The 24262-nt window shown below is 31.1% G+C and overlaps 4 protein-coding genes across 4 annotated transcripts; 1 reads left to right on the top strand and 3 right to left on the bottom strand.

The window, feature by feature from the left end:
* Positions 1-72: 72 nt before the first annotated feature.
* LOC123904868 lies at positions 73-663 on the bottom strand. The gene has a single exon (XM_045954473.1). It carries the CDS (start codon positions 595-597, stop codon positions 73-75), a length of 525 nt encoding a protein of 174 aa, XP_045810429.1. The 5' UTR covers positions 598-663.
* A 2868-nt stretch (positions 664-3531) lies between these two features.
* Positions 3532-6879, bottom strand: LOC123911493 (pre-mRNA-splicing factor ATP-dependent RNA helicase DEAH1-like). Its single transcript, XM_045962916.1, has 2 exons — positions 4288-6879; positions 3532-4113 (listed from the first exon to the last, which is right to left on the bottom strand). The coding sequence occupies exon 1, from the start codon at positions 6781-6783 to the stop codon at positions 4291-4293; it is 2493 nt and encodes an 830-aa protein (XP_045818872.1). The 5' UTR covers positions 6784-6879; the 3' UTR covers positions 3532-4113; positions 4288-4290.
* A 7772-nt stretch (positions 6880-14651) lies between these two features.
* Positions 14652-16223, top strand: LOC123904867. The gene is made up of 5 exons (XM_045954472.1): positions 14652-14708; positions 15018-15543; positions 15637-15796; positions 15905-15973; positions 16025-16223. The coding sequence occupies exons 1-5, from the start codon at positions 14652-14654 to the stop codon at positions 16221-16223; spliced, it is 1011 nt and encodes a 336-aa protein (XP_045810428.1).
* A 2335-nt stretch (positions 16224-18558) lies between these two features.
* On the bottom strand, positions 18559-19616 carry LOC123904866 (chemocyanin-like). Its single transcript, XM_045954471.1, has 2 exons — positions 19493-19616; positions 18559-18680 (listed from the first exon to the last, which is right to left on the bottom strand). Exons 1-2 carry the CDS (start codon positions 19614-19616, stop codon positions 18559-18561), a joined length of 246 nt encoding a protein of 81 aa, XP_045810427.1.
* Positions 19617-24262: the final 4646 nt, after the last annotated feature.

Below are 24262 nucleotides of genomic sequence, written 5' to 3'. Positions count from 1 at the left end.
ATTTCATATTCTTATTTAAATTTTAATTTTTGTTTTTATGATTAAAGCAAACACTACATTGATTGAAATTAATTATGGAAACAGTTCTTGGGCCAATGTGTCCAACATGGCTTTCTTCCGGTCATCGAGATTCTCATCAGAACTTAACTTCAGATACATTTTCATTTTCTTAAGTCTGTTTTTCTCTTGTTGATTGGAAACTACCATTGTCAAATGTTCCACCTCTTTCTCCCTCATTTTCATGTAAGTATCCAATTCTTTGTCCACCACCTCTGTGGGTGTGGAAGCTTTCTTTTTTCCCTTCTTTTTGGCTGCATCCCTACCTATAGGACGAGCACTAGATCCTACAGAGTTTGAGCCACATGCATCACTCTCGTGAGATCTCTTAGATCCACTACTTCCAGATCCTACTTGACTACTATAACGTGGTTGATCACGGAGAGCATTCCATTCTTCCATTAAAGTGAACCGAACATTCTTCCCACATGCATATATTTCCTGCGCTTTTGCCAAAACATCATTCTCGGACCAACCACTTCCTTGGAGACGCTTAGCGCCATCATAAGCGCCAATCCATTTACCCAGTATTTTGTTCATATAATTAAAACGGTTTCGGCATGCAACTCCATCACGCGGAGGATCGAATGAGCAATGCTCATTACAATAGTCACAGGGCCGGCCATTGGGCCAAGCTGCCAAAGCTAGGGCTTTAGGCCCAACAAAATTTTTTTTTTTATCAAAGAAAAATAGGCCTCCAAAAAAAAAATCCCTATTCCTAAATATGTTCTGCTGCACGCGTGAAAAAAAGGAATACGCTTTTTATTTTCTGCCGGCCGCGTGAATCGTTTCTTCTTCCCACAATAACTCCACCAACGTCTCTTGCATCAATTTCTCACAAAATTCCTCCTATCATTTAATTCTCCCTTCAAACTTTCTACTTTAAAAGAATGATTCCAAGTTTCAACTTTCACCATACTTCTTCAATCCTCAAAAGCAAAAAACTTTCCAATTTCCACTGCGATTTGCCGATTTTGTGTAGCAATTTTAGTAACTGTGAATTTGTGATATTGTGAAACCATCTATCACACTACTGCTGCAGCAACTCTTGTTGGAGGCCTTTTCAATTTCTATTGCAGCAATTCTAGCAAGTGGCTTTGAGGCTTTTTGGGTTCTTTATTATTATTATCTATCTCCAATAAGTGATTGCAGCAATTCTTGCCGACTCAGATTTTGTATTGCAGCAAGCCAGCAATTCTAGCAAGTGGCTTTCTGGGTTCTTTATTATTATCCATCTCCAATAAGTGATTTGTTGTTTCTGTCGGCAAACAGGTTCATTCTTTCTTTTTATTCTCTTTTATTTTATTTAATCTATTAGTTTAGTGATTGTAGGCAAACAGACAAAAAAATTGTTTAGTCTATTACATTTTTATTCTTTAATCTACTTGTTTAATCTTTGATTGAATTGTTTACTTGTTTTAAAATATATAAATGTCAACTAGAAAATATGAATCGGGTTATTCGAAACTTAAAAAAAGGAGAAGAGTTGAAGCATTGATTGAATCACAAAAGGGGGCTATGGATAAATTTGTTAAAACAAACAACGTGAATGAACAAGTTAATAATGTAAACCTGGATGAAAATGAAAATCGAGAAGTAGATTTGAACAATTTAAAATATATCAAGATATTTTTGGTTTTCTATTTAGTATTGAGAAATTAAGGTCATTGGAAATTGAAAATTTAAAAGAATGTTGTCTTAACCTTGAATGTTCATTAAAACATAACGACAACTCTGATATTGATGGATTAGACTTATTTTCAGAATTGAAAATATTAAGAGAAATCATACATGTTGAAAATGATACACCAATTGATATACTTAACTATATAATAAGAATGAACTCCTTCACAAATGCATTTGTTGCTTATAGAATAATGTTAACGATTCATGTAACTGTTGCTTCCGCAGAAAGAAGTTTTTCAAAATTAAAATTAATAAAATCTTATCTAAGATCAACAATGTCTCAACAAAGATTAAATGGATTGGCTTTATTAGCGATAGAAAAAGAAATGTTAACTGAAATTGATTATAATAGTTTAATAAATGATTTTGCATCTCAAAAAGCTCGAAAAGTAAATTTTTAAAAAATATTATAATTATTTTTTTTTAGAGTATAAAAGGCCCCAATTCAAAGTTTGCTTTAAGCCTCATATAGTGTTGGGCCGGCCCTGAATAGTCAGCAATTTGACCCCAATATGTTTCACCTTTCTGGTTTTTCCCGACAACACTGCTTGTTCCAAATTTGATCCACCCACTAATTAGCACCAAATTTTGTTCAGTGTTCCATGATGGTTGATGGTTTTTCTTGCTCATAGGAGTTGAATCTTCATTAGCAATAGTTATTTGTGTTGAAAATTCGGGAAAGTTAGTTGTACCACCACTCGAAAAAATTTCATTAACCATCGGCATGTAACCATTAAACGGGGGTGTTTGAGATGGATTTCTCAGCATAGTTCCATAATATGGATGAAAGTTTGGAACAAAGGATGATTGGTTGAAATTTGGTGTTAAACCAAAATTAGGTGTGTTTTGAGGATGTTGATTGAAAAATTGATTTGAATTTTGATAATTGTTGGGATTTTGATAATTGTTGGGGTTTTGATAATTGTTGGAGTTTTGAGAATTGTTGGGATTTTGAGAATTGTTGGGATAATTAGAAGAATTGTTGGGATCCATTTCACTAAAAAAAAGATTAAAACTTCAAAAGAAAGACTAATTAGAAAGTTAATAATAGATTAAGATAGTGAAAAATTTGGTTTTTTTCTGTGTCCAAATGAAATGAACCAAGTCTCTATTTGTAGAGAAAAAAAAATCACGAATTTTGGTATAAAAATTAAAAATTAAAAATTTATTTTCAATGAAATAATTAAGTTCAAAGTTTTGATAAGATAAAAATCGAAGCAACCAATCACAATCTGCCACTTGTCCCATTCATCCTTCTCTCTCCGCGTGATTTAATGGCAATTCTCACCTGTCGGCGCGTGTGATGCACGCGCTACGCTGGACCAACCGCAAGCCTGCACGTGTCCCTCCTGCGTCAGATTTTTTCAGGCTTCAACATGTTGAACTTGTTCAACATCTCTTTCTTCCACATAGGTTTCAACAAGGCACATGCAATGGTTTAAACACTTGTTTTGCTGTTGAATCTCATATTCAACACCCCATTGTATGTAGTCTTAGTTTGACACTAAATATTATACCTCTCAATAATATTTTAACCGATATAATATAGTACTATGTATATTCACCGGACAGAGAATGGTTATTTGGATTCATTCTATATTGTGAGAGAGAAGGTTATTGGGATTCATTTCATATTTTTATTTCAAACGAATTAATGTGACCAAATACTATAATTTATTGGTCACACTTACAAAATTTGAATTTTTTATTTTATTCTGTTAAATATTTTATAACAGAATCTAAGTAGTTTTTTGTTATTGAATTTTTTATTTTATTCTCTTAAATATTTGAAATTGGTGTACAGTTAAAAGTTCTAAACTGATCAATAACTGTATATTTATGTAAAATAACAGTAAATTCACAAGTACATGTTGGATTTTAATTAAAAAAGAATAATCTAAACTTTGTTCTACCTACAAGAAAAGCAGAAAATCAGAATTTTGATTAGAATGGTATGTTCACTGTGATACAAAAAACACCAATTTAAAATTCCAAGTCAATAGGAGGACCAGAAACAACTATCAATATACACAAACCAATTGTGGCCAAAGAAAACAGCCAGTAGTTCAGTCAATATCTTTGAATTTAAAACATACCTTTGGAAACTGCATAGATATTTAAATACAGTTTATGAAGAACATAACCTTTGATTGCTGAAGTTCTTCAGTAATTCCCTGTGTTTGAGGGAATAGATTTATCTATTCTGGTTTGAAAACCCTGTTACTGTCTATATGGATAAATGAATCATCAATATCAGAGAGATTTGAGTATGTAATAATTAGTATACAGTAAATAATTTGCAAAAAATAATCAATAAAGCTTCACCCTTTTGATTAAACAAAACAAGTAGAGTATATGTCCTCATTCAACCTGAAAACAGCAAGCAAAACATTCAAAGGAAGAAATAGACCAGAAATAAGGTAATAAAATACTTTCACAAACAAATTTAAGATCCAAATCTTTTACAAGGTCAGAAAAAAAATAGCAATATACACAAACCAATTGTGACCAAGAAAATTATTACAATAACAAAACAAAAACCACCTCCTAGTGTGCAAGTCCATGTCCACGGGGCATTTTCTTAGAACTCGAGTCTTCAACGTCGTTGAGCTGGTAATAGTGAGGGGCTATCTCCAACAACCACTCTGGCTTTATCTCTGTGACCTGTCTCATATATTCCTTGGTTGTGAGTACTAGTTCATGGTACAAAACCAATCTAGGAACAACCTCTGCCAGCCCCGAACTAGGATGTATGTGAACCGTTTGTAGATGTTTAACCCTTCCATAAGTACCATTCTTTTGCAGCTTTGCAGCGTGTGGGAAAAATCCAGATAATATGGATTTCTTAATGGCATCTAAATCATTGGAATTTGAGGTTGATTCAATCTCAACCCTCTCCAATAGACCTCCAAGCTGATCCCGAATATCCCTTGCACGTTTCATGCTCCGTACTTGTATATAATTCTCATAACACCATTGTGATGAATAATTATTCTCTTTCCATGAATTGTATACATTTAGGTGAGCAATGTGGTCACCAACATCACCGGTGTGAAAATTCATTCGTGCATTGTCTGCGTGTACTTGTTTATCCTTCGGACGGTAGAATATTGAGTTTCCAACAGAAAGCATAGCAGCAATGGAGATGATCTCGTCGGAACACTTGTACTTTTCTGATGCAACAATCATTTTTGACAACATAGGATCAAGTGGGAACTCTGCCATTCGTCTGCCTACCTTAGTTAACTTGCCCTGCCCATTTAAAGCGCCTAGATTATATAAAAGCTCCATGGCTTTCTTTATAGCATCAGCTGGTGGAGGATCCATAAATTCAAAACGCAACAACTTCTCATACTCAATGCCAAGACTATATAAAGTTAGCACTACATTTGCAAGGTTGGTCTGTTGTATTTCGGGTGAAGTGTTATCATCCAAATCATTTTGAAAACTGTGTGAAGTATACAATCGAAAGCACTTACCAGGGCCTGTTCTTCCCGACCGACCAGCTCTTTGCATTGCTGAAGCTTTCGAGATGGGAGTAACCAGTAAAGACTCAATTCCGGTCCTTGGATTGTAAGTTTTCATCTTACAGAATCCGGGATCAATGACATACTTGATCCCATCGATTGTCAACGACGTTTCTGCAATATTGGTGGCAAGGACTACCTTTCTAGCCCCTTCAGGTGTGGGTTCAAATATTTTAGCTTGTAGTTCAGTTGGCAGATTGGCATATATCGGACATATAATCAACTCGGCTATTTTAGTCCCCAAACCTCTAACCCGATGCTTCAATATTTGTTCTACGGTTTCAATTTCTTCTTGACCAGTAAGGAATACCAATATATCTCCAGGAGATTGAGTGGCATGAATCTGAAGCGCCGTGACAACAGCAGCATCCAAGTAGTTAGCTTCTGGTGATTTGGTGTAGTGTATTTCAACAGGATACCGTCTCCCTGGAATTTTGAATATCGGAGCAAGATCAAAGTAGTTACTGAACTTCTCTGCATCAAGAGTAGCACTTGATATCAACAACTTAAGATCAGGCCGGGCACGAACAACATCCTTAACTAATCCAAACAAAATATCAGTTGAAAGTGTTCTTTCATGAGCCTCATCCACCATCACAACACTATAACTATCCAACTCAGGCTGAGCAAGGAATTCCCTCAACAACATTCCATCCGTCATATATTTAACAACGGTCTTCTCAGACGTGCAATCCTCAAAACGTATAGAGTAACCAACCTCATGCCCTAGTTTTACCCCCATTTCTTGAGAAACTCGAGCAGCCACGCTCATAGCAGCAACACGACGTGGCTGAGTACACGCAATCATTCTTCCATTCTTTGTATAACCGGCTTCTTGAAGATACTGGGGAATCTGTGTAGTCTTACCGGAACCAGTTTCACCAACAATGACGATTACTTGATGATTATTAACGGCTTGTAGAAACTCATCTCGAAAAGCATATATAGGTAGCTTTTTCCTCTCCTCTTGCAGAACCGGCCTCTTAGCTCTCGATGATTTTTCAAATGCCATCTCTAAGTTGTTTTTATAGCCGTCCATCATCTCGGCCTTAATGAAATCAGTCTTGTCCTCAAAAATAAGTTGGTAGTCATCGGAGACTTTTCTTATATCATTGGAACCATATTTCAACAATGCCTTTCTAATCTGATAATCCTCCCAAGCTTCTTCTTTATGATCATCATCATAATAATGCTGCATTGCGACAGAAAATCTCTTTTCCTGATTAACGGCGGCACTTTGTTGATCGTCATAAGCTTCTGGCATTCTATAGTAATCATGATGATTATTCTCTAATTCTTTATTCTTCTCAGCAAAAAGTAGATCGCACATCTCTTTCTTGTACATGATATGGCGGTATTCAGATTCAGAAATAGGAATTCCTTCGAACAAATATCGATCATCTTCAACCTCATCTTTGAGTTGTTGTAATTTCCTTTCCTGTCTTAGTTTCAAATAATTTTGCCTTGAAACAACTCGTAAGGTTTCGATATCCGTGGCGGCGATTCGTTTCATGATTTTGGATTAAGGAAAATCAAAATCAGAATGAGAACCGCTGCTGTGGTGAAAAGGGAGTTTCGTTGGATTGTTATTTTAAAACAAAATTTAATTAATCATCTACTATATACTATATACTATCTTTCCTATATACACTAAAAAAATAAACGTGTTTTCCAAGTAAACGTGTTTTTTTCTCAAATATTGCAAAATATACTTGTCCAACAAGTCTACAGATTTTATTTGATTGATAAAATTAATCTATATCTATTCTATTCTATATCTATATCTATTCTATACTATACATAAAGATGATACAAAAAATTTTGGGGTGGACTTTTCATAATACCAAAAATAACATTGACTTTTTTTTTTTAGCACAAAAAATCTTTTATTAACAAATTCACCATAACATAAGGCATATCTTTTTTTTAGCAGCAAAAATCTTTTATTAACAAAAACTCATCATAACATAAGGAATTTTTTTTTTGCGCCTGTCTGGCCGCTAGTATTATATAAGATCGATATTGTAAAAATGTTAAAGTTATTTGTCGAATTTCAAAATAATCTAATCTATATAAGAAAGTTAATTGTTCTGGATAAGTCTAAACTACCCTTACTTAAGGAGCTGCCATGTGTCCCAAGTGAGGGTAATTGATGTCCAAAAGTTTGATGATTGAACTAAAAGTACACTCCTTTTCAAATGAAACCAAATCATATGAGCCATTTGGGGCATTTGTGAGTGAAAAAGTGTTTTATCAAACTAGATTTTACATTGTAACTAAGTCATTGAGTCATTTATGTCTTTTTCAGTTTGATGAAACTAAGTCATCTAAGCCACAAACACATGTGACATCTTTTTTGCTTCTCCCAATGTCTCACCAAATCTCAAATTCAAAATTTTCCCTCTCATCACTTATTCAAAATTCTATATACACTGGATAAATTTTAACTGATATATAAATTTCAATTTGGTCCCTTACGTTTATTTTAACTGATATATAAATTCTATATACACATTTGGTCCCTTACGTTTATTTTAAGTTTCAATTTAATCCCTTACGTTTAAAACGTATCAATTTGGTCCCTTACGTTTCTTCCGTTACCATTAGTTGGTCCTTTCCGTCAATTCTCCAACTAACACCGTTTAACTTTCCACATGGCTGATGGATTGCTTACGTGGACATGCAATTGGACACGTGGAATGCCATGTAATATTCTGACATATTAATTAAAATTTATATAAAAAACAGAAATTGAAATTGGCCCCAATTAAAAAATCAGGGTTTTCTACTTCTTCTTCCTAATTCAAATTGAAAACAGGTTATCAATTTGAAGCTTTCAATCAATGGCAGAACTTATGATGTTATGGTATTTCAATTTGATGGTCTAAATAGCTTTCAATTAAAATTTTGTTTGATATCTGCAACTCCTCCCAATAACTGGGTTGGTGTAACGTGTCAACTCGGTCGAGTCACCGAGCTTGAACTTGCTTCTCGTTATCTCAGAAGCAATCTCTCTATGTCTCTTTCGTCTCTGTTCTCTTTCTCATCTCTCACCATAATCAACCTCGAGGATAATCAGCTTCCTAGCGAAATCCCCGGCAAACTTGGTGGGTTGTTTCAGCTACAAACTCTAAGACTCGGTTTCAACTCGTTCGCCGGAAAACTTAGCAACAACTTTCTTTCGGGTTCTATTCCGTTAACTCTCTTCACCGGAACAGTATCTTTGATTTCTATTCCGTTAACCCACTGCACTTTACGCTGGGATAAACAAGTTGTCTTGTATAGATGGTGATGATTTGCTGGATTTTTTTGTTGTTCTTTGTGTTTTTTTGCTGAAGATTATGATGAAGAAGATGATGGTGGTGGAGAATATGATTGTGTGTTGTTTTTTACAAAATCAATTTTTCCTATTTTATGTTTTATTTTATTAAACTTAATATTATGTGGAAGTTTACTAAAATCTAATTACACATGTGCGTCCACGTGTACATTTCCACGTGTACATTTCCGTTAGCCACATGGACAAAACAAACGGAGTTAGTCAAAGAATTGACGGAAAGGACCAACTAATGGTAACGGAGAAAACGTAAGGGATCAAATTGATATGTTTTAAACGTAAGGGACCAAATTGAAACTTTAAATAAACGTAAGGGACTAAATGTATAGTTAAGCCTATAAATTTTAATTATCGTATATGAATTCTGTCAAAAAAAAATATCACATACGAGAAAAATTATCACCGATCAAAAATTCAAAATAATTATCACATGTGACACAAGTTATAACTAATAAAAATTTCAAAAAAACTATGTTATACAGGATAAGTTCTAACTTATATAAATTTCAAATTAATTATCATATACGGGACAAATTCTAACTTATAAAGATTTCAAAATAATTATCATATGTGAGACAAGTTCTAAATTATAAAATTTCAAAAAAACTTATTTTATACGGGATAAGTTATAACTTATATAAATTCCAAATTAACTATATGTATAGGATAAATTCTGACTGATAAAAATTGAGAAATATTTATTAAATGTGAGACAAGTTATAAATTATAAAAAAAATTAAAAAAACTACTTTATACGGGATAATTTCGAACTTATATAAATTTAAAATTAATTATCATATACGAGACAAATTTTATCTTATAAAAATTTCAAAAAATTTATTTTATGCGGGATAAGTACTTCTAACTTTGTTTTTCAATGTTCTTTTGGTTAACAAGAATCATGTAACTATTTAAAATCTTATGTCTTTTAGGGGCATGTTCAAAGTAAATCTTATGTCTTTTCACAATTTTACACCATATAACTATTTTTACCTTTAAAACTAATCAAAATTCATAATTAACGTTTTGCAAAAAATATATTTGTCTGCATATTTCCAACAAAATTCTAAATACTTATTAACTACATCTAAATTTTAAAATTTTGCTTCCTATTTTGATTACCAAACTATAACTTAAAAAAGTATCGTCGTCGTAACGTTAGACCCGTGCGAAGTTTTTACTTAATTATATTATAAGCATTTTTTACTTTAGGGTAAGGGATTTAGTCCTTTATGTACATATTTTTTCTCTGTTTATTTATATTAATCTATTACTAATATATTAAAATCGATCACAATCAAAGTTACTAATTTATCCTTATTACTTTTAACCATGTTGCAAGTTTTATATTCTTCATTTGTAATTTCACTAAAAAAAATATAGAAAGATGATATGCTTAAAAATAGGAATAAACAAAACACAACAATCTATACATAAAAATAGGGGGAAAAACAATAAAAAAATTATAGAAAGTTTAGTCAATAAAAAAATTATAGAAATTTTTACTAATTTTTTTAAAATTATAGAAAGTTTAGTCAATAAAACAATTTTTACTAATTTATGGTGAGCGTCTTTACTAAACTTTCTATAATTTTTTTAACCAATAAAAAATTATAGAAATTTTTACTAATTTCTTTAAAATTATAGAAAGTTTAGTCAATAAAACAATCTAAACTTTCTATAATTTTTTTAACCATTGATATTTATTGTGCATCATTTCTCTTAGGGTCCGTTTGGTTCGAGGTTTTTTGAGGGGAGGGGAGGGGAGGTGAGGGAATATTTTAGAATTTATGTGTTTGGTTCATTTTTTTGAAGGGGAGGGGAGAGGAGGGGAGCAAAATCCCTCCTAGACTCACTTTTTGCTTCCTCCCAAATTGGGGGAATTTGGAGGGGAGGTGAAGTAAGGTGAGATATGTTATTATAATTTTAATTACATTGACAAAATTATCCCTAATTTTATGTTGAAATCCAAAACTATCCTTATTAAAATTTTAATGATTAATTATATCTCTTTATGATTATAATATATTGATGTCATATATTCATTCTCCATATTTTATTTCTTCTGGGTAAAATATTTTTTCTTTTGCGTGGCATAAAAAAAAAGTTGTTTAATTTTTTATTTCTATTTCATTTATTTTGTTTTTTTTTTTACGAATCAACATATATATATTCATTATATATTATTGTTAGCTACAGTAATATACTTTTTTTTTGTTGGTCAGGTAGTAATAATAATAAGAGGTATTATTTTTTGTACAGTTGCTAATAATTATCAATAAATTATTTTTATGTATTTATATGTATCATAAAATTTGAGAAATGGTTGTGAATATATAGTTTGATTTGTACAAAATGTTATAAAATCATGAGACTGATGTTTATAAGGATAAAGAGGTAAATTAGTTTTAAAATATTACCCTCCCCTCGTGAACCAAACACATCTATAATTAAAATCCTTCACCTCACCTCTCCTTCCCTCTTTTGAACCAAACACATGTGTTATTAAAAAATTTCCCTCCCCTCCCCTTCCCTCTATAAAAATCCCTCACCTCTCCTCCCCCCTATATTGAACCAAACAGACCCTTAGCTTTCACTCGCAAAATTTGAGTCTCTTTCTTTTCTTGTCTTTGAGATTCATGTCGGTGTGGTTCTTTGTCACTGTTTTTCTCATTATTACTCTACCTATAGCCTTCTTTGTCACTTTCACCATGAATTTCTTTTTTTTTTTTTATTCTCATTACTTTTGCTGATGGTGTTGTGTGTGGTGCAGTAGACAAAATCTATTTAATAATCAAGATTGGAGAAACAATTAACAAAATCAATTTAGCAATCAAATTGGAGAAACAATTACAATTTGTATTATTACTGGCAAAGGATTTAACTATTAAATTCAACGAGTTATTCAATTCAACGAGTTGATTTAATTTTCATGGGTGGCCGTGGTGACGGGAATAGGGGTCGGGCAAATATAGAGATAGGGTAGGGTATTAAATATTAATGAGTAGGGTATTAACTTAAATGTATTATTAATAATTTTAAGTTATTCGATATACGTATTTGTACAACTATTAATGTTAATATTAATTTGGAGTTTATTATTTACGACCGTAAGTAACTCGATACACATATTAGTTCAAATATTATTGCAAATATTAGTTCATAGTCTATTATTGATGATTTCAAGTCACTCAGTATACTTAAAATATTAATTTAAGTTACACAGTTTTATTTATAATAATTAACTTAGACTTTGTTTGTCAAAAATAGAGGATATATGACTAATTGAATTTATAGTATTAGATAAATTAACAATCGAGCTAATATATATAAATATAAATATAAAATGACATAAAAAAAATATGTTGAATTAATATATAATTTTTTAAAGTGGTATTTCATATTTGTTGCAATATTAATGCAAACTTTTTTTTTTGCCTTTGTTGTCGTAAAAGTAGTGACTTTTAATGCAAAAAAAATGTGAATCTTGATCTCAAATGTGATATTTCATTTTTAGATTCAATGTTGAAAACAATAAATCATTTTTTATTACACTAAAAATCACAATTTTTAGAGTAAAAATATTGATTTAGACCAAAATTACAACATATGAAAATACTTTTGTGAATTTGATAAAATATGAAACCAAAAATGTAATTAAACCATTCATATTTTATCATTTTTTTCAGTCCACCACACTACTTTTTCTGATTCCGCCACTATTTCGCACCTGTGAAACATCGTGATAATTAAAAAAACAAAAAATTTCTTTACATGCACCATGCATCGCACGAGTCTTAACACTAGATAAAAACAGAGAGTAGTATCGTGAGTTCCCTTCATTCATAGGAAACATGATTCCCTAAGGCCTCCTTGCACAAAACATGGGAATAAGGTCCCTTAATTCGTGTCGTGGTATCCTATGATGTGGACCTCACATTGGTCTTCTTTGATAGTAATCGCCAATGAATACATTAAGATCAATATCAAGATAGCAAAGTGGTTCGGAAATCATATGATCTTAAAATGAGTTATTTAAAAAAAAATTTTAAAAAAATTTAGGGTGAAGGGATCGATGTTGCCCCAATCCAAGGTAGGGAAGACTTATAAAGATAATTACATTTATCTCCCTTCAAAGATATTAGCGGTACTCGAACCTGAGACCTCTCGAATTCAAAACCTGTCTTTTTACCACCAGATCAGATTTTTGAAGTTAAGACTAGCTTGTTTAATTCGTATGCATTAGCTCTTATTGGTTGGTTCAATTCTTAATGTATTAACTTCACATATTTTCGTAAAAATTTATTATTTTAGAAGCTTAAAAAGTATCTCGGAACACTTAACAAGACCCAAAAAATAATATGAATATTTTTTTTCAAAGTAGCAGTGGCTAGAAATTCCACCCTTAAGGTGGATAAATGGGATGACCGATGTTCGAACCTTGACCCTCTGCATATATAATGCACATCTTGCCAATTGAGCTAAATTCACGAGATAAAAATAATATCAATTTTTTATTTCAAAAATAATATCAATTTTAAACAACAGTATTTCAAAACATTGTGTTCAATATATTTAGTGTAATTACGCCCTCCATCCCACAATGAGTGAACCATTTTGAAAATGTATACTAAAATAAATATTAGTATATAAGATGTTGTTGGATTCGTCTCGATGAATATTTTCAAAATATCGAATTTTTATAATTTTTACTATTACACAATTAAAAATATTAATCGTCAAAGTTATGAATCGGCATACGTAAAACAGTTAACTGCCTCACTTTTTTGAGATGGAGGAGTAATAACTTTTCCAAATACTATACGTACCATAACAATTTTTTATAAAAGTATCTACACTTGTGAAGCATGCAAACCTTAATTATCCTAAACGGCATCTTAGTTTTTCTCATAAGACTATGCAATTTAAAATGTATCCACACTTGTCAAGCATGCAAACCCTAGTTATCCAAAACTCTGGCTATGTTTTGAATTCCTAGTTAGTTGGCCTCCTAGGCTCAAACATGGGAAGTTCCCTAGTTCCCAGCATTGGCTTTATGTGATAAACTTTTCTCCTTAATTATAAGATTTTTTGACAAAAATGTACTATTCATTTATATTGTGTTGTTCGTATTTTTTTAATGATATATAAAGGTAAATATTAGCATATAAAATCTTGTTCAATTTGTTTTGATGGGTATTTTCAAAATATTAAATTTTTATAATTTTTACTAGTAGACAATTAAATATATTATAGTGATCAAAATTATGCATTGACGTACATGCGGTGGTCAAACATGGTTTTATAATTAAGGACGGAGGTAGTAATAACCAACAATGAGTTTTTGTATCGACTAACATATCAAATAGTATCAAGAAAGCAAAATGGTGCAGAATTCACATGACTTGAAAATGAGTTATTTAAGGCATGCATGAACTTTTATTGGTTGGTTTAAATAAAGCTAATTAAATAAAAATATTCTGATAAACTTAATACTCCCTCTAGTCTTATCCCTCCAATCTTTATTATAAAAAAAATATTTACTTTTTAGATTCATAGAATGTTAAATGTAATTGGTCCATATTATAGACCAAATACATCAAACATTCTATGAATCTAAAAAACATACTTATTATAATTAAGGATCAGATTCATAAAATGTTGACTTTTTAGATGCATTGTACCATTAATGTATCTAGACTATAATATTGTCTAGATACATTGATTTTACAATGAATCTAAAAAGCAAACATTTTCTTGTGTAGAAGAAAAACAAGCTTACCTAGAATGAGAAGAAAAACGACAAATAATGATCACAAAAGATAATGTTTTCTTTTTAGATTCATTGTAAAATCAATGTATCTAAAAAATATTATAGTTTAGATACATCAATTGTACAATGTATCTAAAAAGTCAACATTTTATGAATCTGGTCCTTATTATACATGTGATCGTCATTTGTCGTTTTTCTTCTCATTCACCTATAAAAAGCACACTTCACTTTGACTTCAATTCATCTTTTGTAGTAAACATAGCAGTAAGATATGGCATGCAGAAGAGTTGTTCAATCTCTCCTCCCTTTTGTCCTCCTGCTCTTCATCGTCGTAAGTAATTTACTTGCATGGATGTTTGCATCTTTACAATTGTATTCTTCATCATTTATTTATCACAATTCATCACTCATTTTCATCTTTAATAGCAATTGAAAACGAATTATTGTATGCATGTTCCTTCGGTTTTGTTGTAAAATAACACTACTCTTTGATAAAATAATCTTTATTACTGTATTGAAATTCAAAATAGTATACTTCATTTACTATTGTAAAATTTTAAAATAGTAAACAATTTCTCACAAACTATATATTATGTAGTTAAATTGCCATTCATTAGTTTATTCAATTGCATTGTAGAATGGCCATGGAAGCTTTGCTAGGTATATAAAGATTCAGCAAGAGAATGTAGAAGAAAAACAAGCTTACTTAGATGGATGGTTGAAAGATAGCCAAGCAGAGAAGGCAAAATCTACCTCAAACTTCAACCAAGTTTATCTTGATGGCTGGTTGAAAGATAGTCAGACAAAATCCAATCCTAACTCCAATCAAGTTTACCTTGATGGATGGTTGAAAGATAGCCAAGCCAAATCCAACCCTAACTCCAACCAAGTTTATCTTGATGGATGGTTGAAAGATGGCCAAAAAGTAAAATCCAACCCCGACTCAAACCAAGTTTACCTTGATGGTTGGTTGAAGGATAGCCAAGAAAAATCCAATCCTAACTCCAATCAAGTTTACCTTGATGGTTGGTTGAAAGACAACCAAGCAAAGTCGGCCTCCAACTCAAACTCAGTTTATCTTGATGGATGGTTGAAGGATGGTCAAAAAGTAAAATCCAACCCCGACTCCAACCAAGTTTACCTTGATGGCTGGTTGAAAGACAGCCAAGAAAAATCCAACCCTAACTCCAATCAAGTATACCTTGATGGTTGGTTGAGAGACAACCAAGAAAAGTCGACCTCCAACTCAAACCCAGTTTATCTAGATGGATGGTTGAAAGATGTCCAAAAAGCAAAATCCAACCCCAATTCCAACCAAGTTTACCTTGATGGCTGGTTGAAAGATAGCCAAGTAAAATCCAACCCTAACTCCAATCAAGTTTACCTTGATGGTTGGTTGAAAGATAGCCAAGTAAAGTCGGCCTCAAACTCAATTTATCTTGATGGATGGTTGAAAGATGTTCAAAAATCAAATTCCAATCCCAACTCCAACCAAGTTTATCTTGATGGCTGGTTGAAAGATAGCCAAGTAAAGTCAACCCCTAACTCCAATCAAGTATACCTTGATGGTTGGTTGAAAGACAGCCAAGAAAAGTCGACCTCCAATTCAAACCCCGTTTATCTTGATGGATGGTTGAAAGATAGTCAAGCAAAATCCAACCCCAACTCCAACCAAGTTTACCTTGATGGCTGGTTGAAAGACAACATAGCAAAGTCGAACCTTAACACTAACCCGGTTTATCTTGATGGATGGTTGAAAGATGGCAAAGAGCAGATGGAAAGAACTACTCACAACTTCAATCAAGCTTATCTTGATGGTTGGTTAAAAGATAGACAAGTTTAGAAGAAGAAAAACTCACTCACTGCTCTAATAAAGCTTACCATGATGGTTGGTTGAAAGACTCACCTTCATAACTAAAAGGGAATTAATTTCTGCTTTTGTTGATGGTTTTTCGATGTCATTTCGTATGTTTTATTATTAGTTTCTAAGTATTGTATGGTCTTGTTTCTATGTACTAAGTAAAGCCTTATTTGGAGTACTAAATAAGCTTTTGTAACTATGTACTAAATCAGTTTATTTAAAATAAACATCGAATTGGTCGGTGAAATACTGAGTTGACATCTCTATACTCTTCAAATTTAATTAACCGATGAATCATGAAAGTGACATTTTTCTTTTTCTTTCTCAATAATTTTTTTTATTGATAAATAAGTAGTATAAACAACTCTCTAAAAAACAGTAACAACACCTTGTTAAAAACAGAAAAGCAACCAAAATCTTTAACCTCACTAACACTAGGCTTCAACCTAACACAAAACAAGCACATCATTATCAAAACAAAAAGGAAAATGATCATAGCAACACTTATCAGTAGTACAAACAAACTCTGTCACTGCAACAAAATATAACCAAGGCACAATACAGTATGGTATATATTTTTTATAGAAGTTTTGCTTATAAAAAAAAAAGGCAATACAATATGGCGCAAAAAACATTGAAGGTCGAAACATTGACCAACTCTATCAGTCAAAACAATTAAGAGATCTCATTCAAGAAAATGACAATGAATATTTTATAATGTATATTTTTTTTTAATGTATAACTTTTGTTTTAGCTTTTTTAGAAATGATTTTTATAATGTATATTTTTTTTTGTCAACTATTTTTTAACAAAGAATATTTTTTATAAAAGTTTCAAATGAAAAATTAGTTTGAAGAGTTTATTTTAAAATGTCGTTGTAAGTACTTTATCATTTTATTACAAATTTTTTTAAATTATAAATTTTTAAAAAATCTTTACAAAACTATTTTAAATAAATTTTCATAAAAATCATTTTTAAGAGATACATTTTTTCATAAAATTATGATTTTTATTAAATTAAAATCTTTAACATGAATCTTTAACCACACTTCAGTACTTTTATACTTCAATTCATCTTTTCAAGGAAACAATATTCCCACATGCAAGATTTGTTGTAGATGTAATCGTAATTGAAGGCGGCCGTTTCTTGAGATGCTTGGAGTGCTTTCGTCAAACAATTTGTATTAATCTTGACATTTAAGATGTATAGCCCAAGTCTTGCAAAGGGCAATTGTTGTAAATATAAATATTTGATGGTTAGTAATCAGCAATGGTGAAATGAACTGAATTTTGATATGATATAAATTATCTCAATTTTGCCATATAATAATCGATGTTAATGAGATTGACTCGAGTTTATAACCATCAAGATAAACAAGATTTTGAATTATATTGTTGTTGGCAACATGACATTATTGGCGAGATAGTCGCAACCTCATCATGATGAGTAATGTTGTCGAGACAGACTCAATTTTATAATGAGTCAAATTTCTTTTAATATTCAGAATTGGCGACGGTGTAAGGTATACACATAATTTCTTTATAACGTTGTTTCCTTGAGTAACATGTAGTCATAAAACTGAGTGTGGGTGATCTAAGCTTAAATATAATGTTCGCTATGGAATAATAAATGTTAATGATAGAGCGTCGAGTTTGCGAAAGTTCATATTTCAATTCCTTTATAGACAAGTCCATGTTTTCTTGCTGAAGAACGTGGATGACATCAGGTGGGATATGTTTTCATACTAACATCATGAGTACGAGTGCTTTTTATAGGAAATTCTATCTTACATCTATCAAATATCAATGCACCGGTACAATAGATTACTAAATTACTAAGTAAATGAATATATTTTTTGAAAGAAATTATTTTTCTATTATTTAAAATATTATAATAACCTAATACTATTTATCAAAATTGTAAAAAAAATAAAATTTTATATTTTTTATCACTCATAATAGTTATTATTGAATTTTTTTATGAAAAAATGTAAAAACATTAGCATAATGCTTATAAAACATTGAACTCGTGTTTTTTCTTATGAAATTATCATTTATGAAATACAATAATCGACAAATAGTGTTTTAATTCATAAAATAATCGTTAATTTAGTAATTATTTAATCTAATATACCGATAAATTGAAATTTGATAGATGTACGCTACACTGTAAAAACACGTACACTATAAAAAAATACGAGACATATTTATCAAAGACACCTGAAATAACTGCACGCCTGCACAATGTAGTAGGAACTTTGTTTTTTATTACCAATATAATTATTTGGAACTTTATTTAAGAACATTATACATGAACTTAATTAGCATATACTGCAATTTTCATTCCAAGGACGCAGTGACGACCAACACCACATATGAAATAGTTCATTCCCTTAACAAGTCTAATTTTATCTGCTCCTGATTCATAAACATTGGTTCCTTCTCCAACCACACAAAGAATCGTCATGTGCCACTACCACGTTGTGTTTCCCAACGGCGTAATTGAATACTGCATGTAGAAAACAATTAAAAATTGAAACATGCACCTAGTCAATGTTTTAAAAATTGAACCGTATTGGTTGGTTCAACCGGTTGGAGTGTAACCCGGACCTAGCACTGATCTATAGACAACCATATAAAACTGGAAATCTGAAGAATTGAGGGAAAATTGGAAAAATCGGATCAAATCGAGAAAATTTGGTAAAATTGGTGAACCGGTCCTGGTTGGTAGATCGGCCGGACCTTTATCATTCTCCGGCAAATAATTGTTGACCAGTCGGGTAGGGTAGAAAAACTCTCCCTCAAAAGAATTAACATTGCTGCATTTAGGGGATGGATTCTAAAAAGAGTTTAATTATTATGCACTGTCAGTGTAAAGATTTTTTACACATACATCAAATGATGTGTGACCACTTCATTTAATGAATGTAACACGTCATGTGTTTTTAAATATCATACATGATGTGTCAGTATATTATTGGACACATGTGTAAAATAATTTTACACCGACAGTACATATAAATTAAATTCTTCTAAAAATAATATAAGAGATTAGTCTCTATAATTGTATGCAGAGATTTCCTAATTCATAAAAAAAAAAATACAAGACCGACCGGACAACAATTATTTATCAAAGAAGGATAAGAAAAGGTCTGGTCGATCTACCAAAACTAGGACCGGTTCACTAATTTTACGAGTTTTTCTCGGTTCAATCCAAACTGAATTAAACTTCATAAAATTATGATACTTACCGAGTATGTCACCTTCCTTAAAAGATTTTCCTGAAGGCCAATTTTGAACACGAAACGTCCAACCTTTCTCATCACCAACATTGTATGTATCTCCATGAATCATCAAAGAATGAAACAATAACATGTTAGAATTTTTGGGTTACAATAGTAATATTACATGTGTTAGGGCCATTATGTAATTAGCCAAAGCATAAGTGGTCTAATTATAATTAATAATAAGTCTATGGCTAAAAACATAAATATCATGAAAGGTATAGATACCATAAGTCAATATCTAATTTGATGAGGGATCAAATTAGAATATTGAAAAATAGGAAATAAATCTAAGGTTATTTATAGGGGTTATGATCCCCAATTGTAGAAATAACGAAAAACCGGCGGCTCATTAGGTTTTCTCTTCATCCCCCATCAGAGGAGATTCAAGGAGCCCATAAGGAATTTTATAGTTGGAAGATCACATACCGGTGAACTTCAATCCATTAGCTATGACAAACTCAGGTACGCTTCCGCTTATGATTATGATTATGGTTTATTTCTTAATGATTAACATGATCGGTTCTAGGGTTTATGAATCAATATGATTATAACAAGTGGTATCAGAGCTAATCATGTTTAATCATTGAGAACATAGGTTTTATGCCATATTTGATTTCCTCGGCTTTAGTAATTTTTGACAATTCCTTTCGGTTTCGGTTCTTAATTTCTCAGTGCAATATGAATTTATTGTCCTCCAGTATCAATATTAAGGTCTCGTTTTTTTTTTAATTTGTATGCACTTCATTGAATTCAGTTTTGATGATTTGCATATAATATAAAGTTGTTTTGGTTTTATTCTGTCTTATGAATTATCATGTGAATTTGATCATTATGTATGGTACTTATCATGCGATTTTGAGATTTAACAAGTTGTATGATATTGCTTCAATGCTGCGGTTTGACAGAATAGTTTTTTTTTTTTTGGTTCATAATGTGATGTGATTATGGTTTACGGTGGTTCTTTTGAAGCATATATAAATAATTTTATATATGTGGTGAAAATTTGTGACCATATCTTGGGGACCCTATCTCAGGTTTATGGGCAACAATTTTTCTTTTAGTGCCATAAAGAAATCTTGTTCTATATTTTTTTTTACAGATGTAAAGAAATTGGAACAAGACTTAAGTACAGTTATGGAAATTGCAAGCTGTGTTCTTATACTTGCAAATTTCGTTATCACTTTGGTTAAGTAATTTTTTAAATTCAAATATTTGACAGTTTAATTTAAGTATATATTTTGAAATAAGTTGATTGAAACATAAGGTTGTCAAAGTAACATTTTTTGTGGAGATTAACTTATTTTGAAATATAAAAGGTTGTGTGCTTGTAACTTATGTGAATATTTAACCGGCCCAAAGGAAGGTAACTATTTTACATTACAAGTGCATACGTGGTGATAAACGCGTGATAATTATTCGATTTTACGTGTGAATAATAACTTGGCCCAAAGGAAAATTTGTTATTTGACATGTTCCTATTATCAGTGTTTTATTACTACGCCAAGGTATCTCTGAAAAATTAATATTTTGTCCAAAGATAGAATGTTAATGGATTCCCGATATCTTGTAATGGGATTTACCTTTATTTGAATTTAAAATTACTTTTTTGAGGTTTACTTAAGCATGTTTTGCTTGATTTTTGTTCTCTCTTCGGTTATGAATGACATGTTGAAGTTACTTCAACGTCAATTTAGTTAAATATATGACTCAAACTTCAAATTCTAGAAAGTAAATCTTTTGATAGTTCTGGAAGTATGGATCTCGACGTTGCGTTAAGGTGGGAGAGGTCAAATTGCATATGTTCGATGATCATAAGAAAGACCACTATGGGAACATTCTGAGCAAACTATCTGAAAAGATAAATACGGTAACAATTTTCATTAAGGAGAAATTTGAAAAGAGGTTTCTTAAGAATGAAAAGTCTGATATACCTACGCTTTTAGGAAACCTTAATTCAATAAAGTATAAGGATAAGTTGCAGATACAGTGTCTCAAAAGAAACAACAACATAAATAATTTAAATCATGGTAATGATAGTTGTTTCTTTTGTGGAACTAAAGGGTAAAGAAATATTACTTTAAGTGTCAAACAAGACATGTTAAGGGAATATATATTTCTTAATCTGGTTTGTTTTGAGGTTGATTTAACTTTGGTATTTTGGTATGTAGACACACATGTTGGATAGACTCTGGTGTCACAACTAACAACAGTGTGCCTATGTAAGGTTTTATGAATTGTCGGCAACTAAGTGATGGTGAAAGATACATCTATATGTGGTTGACAACAAAACAGTTCAAGTTGAGGCAATTGGAAAATATCAAATTTTTATAATTTTTACTATTACACAATTAAAAATATTAATCGTTAAAGTTATGGATCGGCATATGTGAAACAGTCAACTGACTCACTCTTTTTGACCGTATTTTTTTAATGATATATAAAGGTAAATATTAGCATATAAGATCTTGTTCAATTTGTTTTGATGAGTATTTTCAAAATATTAAATTTTTATAATTTTTACTAGTAGACAATTAAATATATTAGTTATCAAAATTGTGCATTAGCGTACGTGCAGTGGTCAAACATGGTCTTATAATTAGGGACGAGTAGTAATAACCAAGAATGAGTTTCTGTATTGACTAACATATCAAGAAAGCAAAATGGTGCAGAATTCACATGACTTGAAAATGAGTTATTTAAGACTTCTTTAATTGGCATGCATGAACTTTTATCGGTTGGTTTAAATAAAGCTAATTAAATAAAAATATTCTGATAAACTTAATACTCCCTCTAGTTCTATCCCTCCGGTCCTTATTATAAAAAAATATTAGTGACTATTTCTCTACACCTTCACATAAATTGAGGGCATATGTCTTATGCTGATATGGCACTAATGAAATCCATCCACATGTATCTAAGTCAAACATAAATAATATTTTACCACAAAGTAATTTTAACTACTTTTATTTTCAATTAATTATATTTTAGGTTACTATTTTTCTTTAATTATATTTTAGGCTATTTGTGTAAACGCTTCACTTTACCATCAATTTTCATCACAACAAGCTTCAACCATCAAATTTTACGATCAACCACCAAATTTTCACTGCTTCTTTCTCCTTTCTTATCATTGGCCGCCAATTTTCCGCTTCACTTGTGATCCTTCCTTCAACAAGACACTTCTTCTTCGTCGTGGTCTTCTTCGCCGTGACCGCTTCTTCTCTTATGTAATTGTCGTCGCCGTCGTTGTTTCTCCTCTTCTGCAATTGCCGCTTCTTCTTGCCCTTCTTTCAACCTTCAAACGCTAATTCACGTCTTCCGGAATCACTTGTCCATCATCGGCTACGTTTGTTCCAGAATCGGATTCGGCTAGGTAACATTCATTTTATTTTTTATTCTGTTGTATGTTTTAATCACTCTCTGATTTCTTTTGAAGCTTGAAGGTTCCATACAAAGACCGAATCTGAAGCTTGAAGGTGAAATCATAACGAAGATGAATTGAAAGTTTTTTAACGATAAGAAGAAAGCTTTTTTTTTTAATACGAAAAAGAAAGTTATTTGAGACCGTAAAACAATTTGAAGAAGAAGCAAACAAATTAGAAGCAATTAGGATCAAAATATAAATTCATAGAATATAATACTTAAAATATAATTAATTTAAAAATAAAAGTTAGTTAAAATTACTTTTTGGTAAAAAATTAATTATGTTTGACTTAAATACACGTGGATGAATTTAATTGTGTCACATCATGCCACATCAGCATATGGCATATACCATCAATTTATGAGAGGGTTAATTAGAAAAAAACCAAAAATATTTACTTTTTAGATTCATAAAATGTTAGATGTATCTGGTCCATATTATAGACCAAATACATCAAACATTTTATGAATCTAAAAAACAAACTTCTTATAATAAGGACAAGATTCATAAAATGTTGACTTTTTAGATGCATTGTACCATTGATGTATCTAGGCTATAATATTGTCTAGATGCCTTGAATTTACAATGAATCTAAAAAATAAACATTTTCTTACGTAGAAGAAAAACAAGCTTATCTAGAATGAGAAGAAAAACGACAAATAATGATCACATAAGAAAATGTTTGCTTTTTAGATTCATTGTAAAATCAATTTATCTAGACAATATTATAGTCTAGATACATCAATTATACAATGCATCTAAAAAATAAACATTTTATGAATCTGGTCCTTATTATACATGTGATCATCATTTGTCGTTTTTCTTCTCATTCACCTATAAAAAGCACACTTCAGTTATACTTCAATTCATCTTTTGCAGTAAAACAATATTCCCACAAGTAAACATAGCAGTGAGATATGGCATGCAGAAGAGTTGTTCAATCTCTCCTCCCTTTTGTCCTCCTGCTCTTCATCCTCGTAAGTAATTTACTTGCATGGATGTTTGCATCTTTACAATTGTATTATTCATCATTTATTTATCACAATTCATCACTCATTTTCATCTTTAATAGCAATTGAAAACGAATTATTGTATGCATGTTTCATATATATATGATCCTTCGGTTTTGTTGTAAAATAACACTACTCTTTGATAAAATAATCTTTATTTTGTTGTATTGAAATTCAAAATATACTTCATTTACTATTGTAAAATTTTAAAATAGTAAACAATTTCTCACAAACTAAAATGGTTCCCATTGTTCCCTATTTTTCGTTTCAGATTTGTACCCATTTTCTATTTATATGTGC

Source organism: Trifolium pratense, linkage group LG2, assembly GCF_020283565.1.
Source record: "Trifolium pratense cultivar HEN17-A07 linkage group LG2, ARS_RC_1.1, whole genome shotgun sequence".
In the NCBI taxonomy this organism is placed as follows: domain Eukaryota; kingdom Viridiplantae; phylum Streptophyta; class Magnoliopsida; order Fabales; family Fabaceae; genus Trifolium; species Trifolium pratense.
This window is presented reverse-complemented; position numbering and strand designations above follow the sequence as displayed.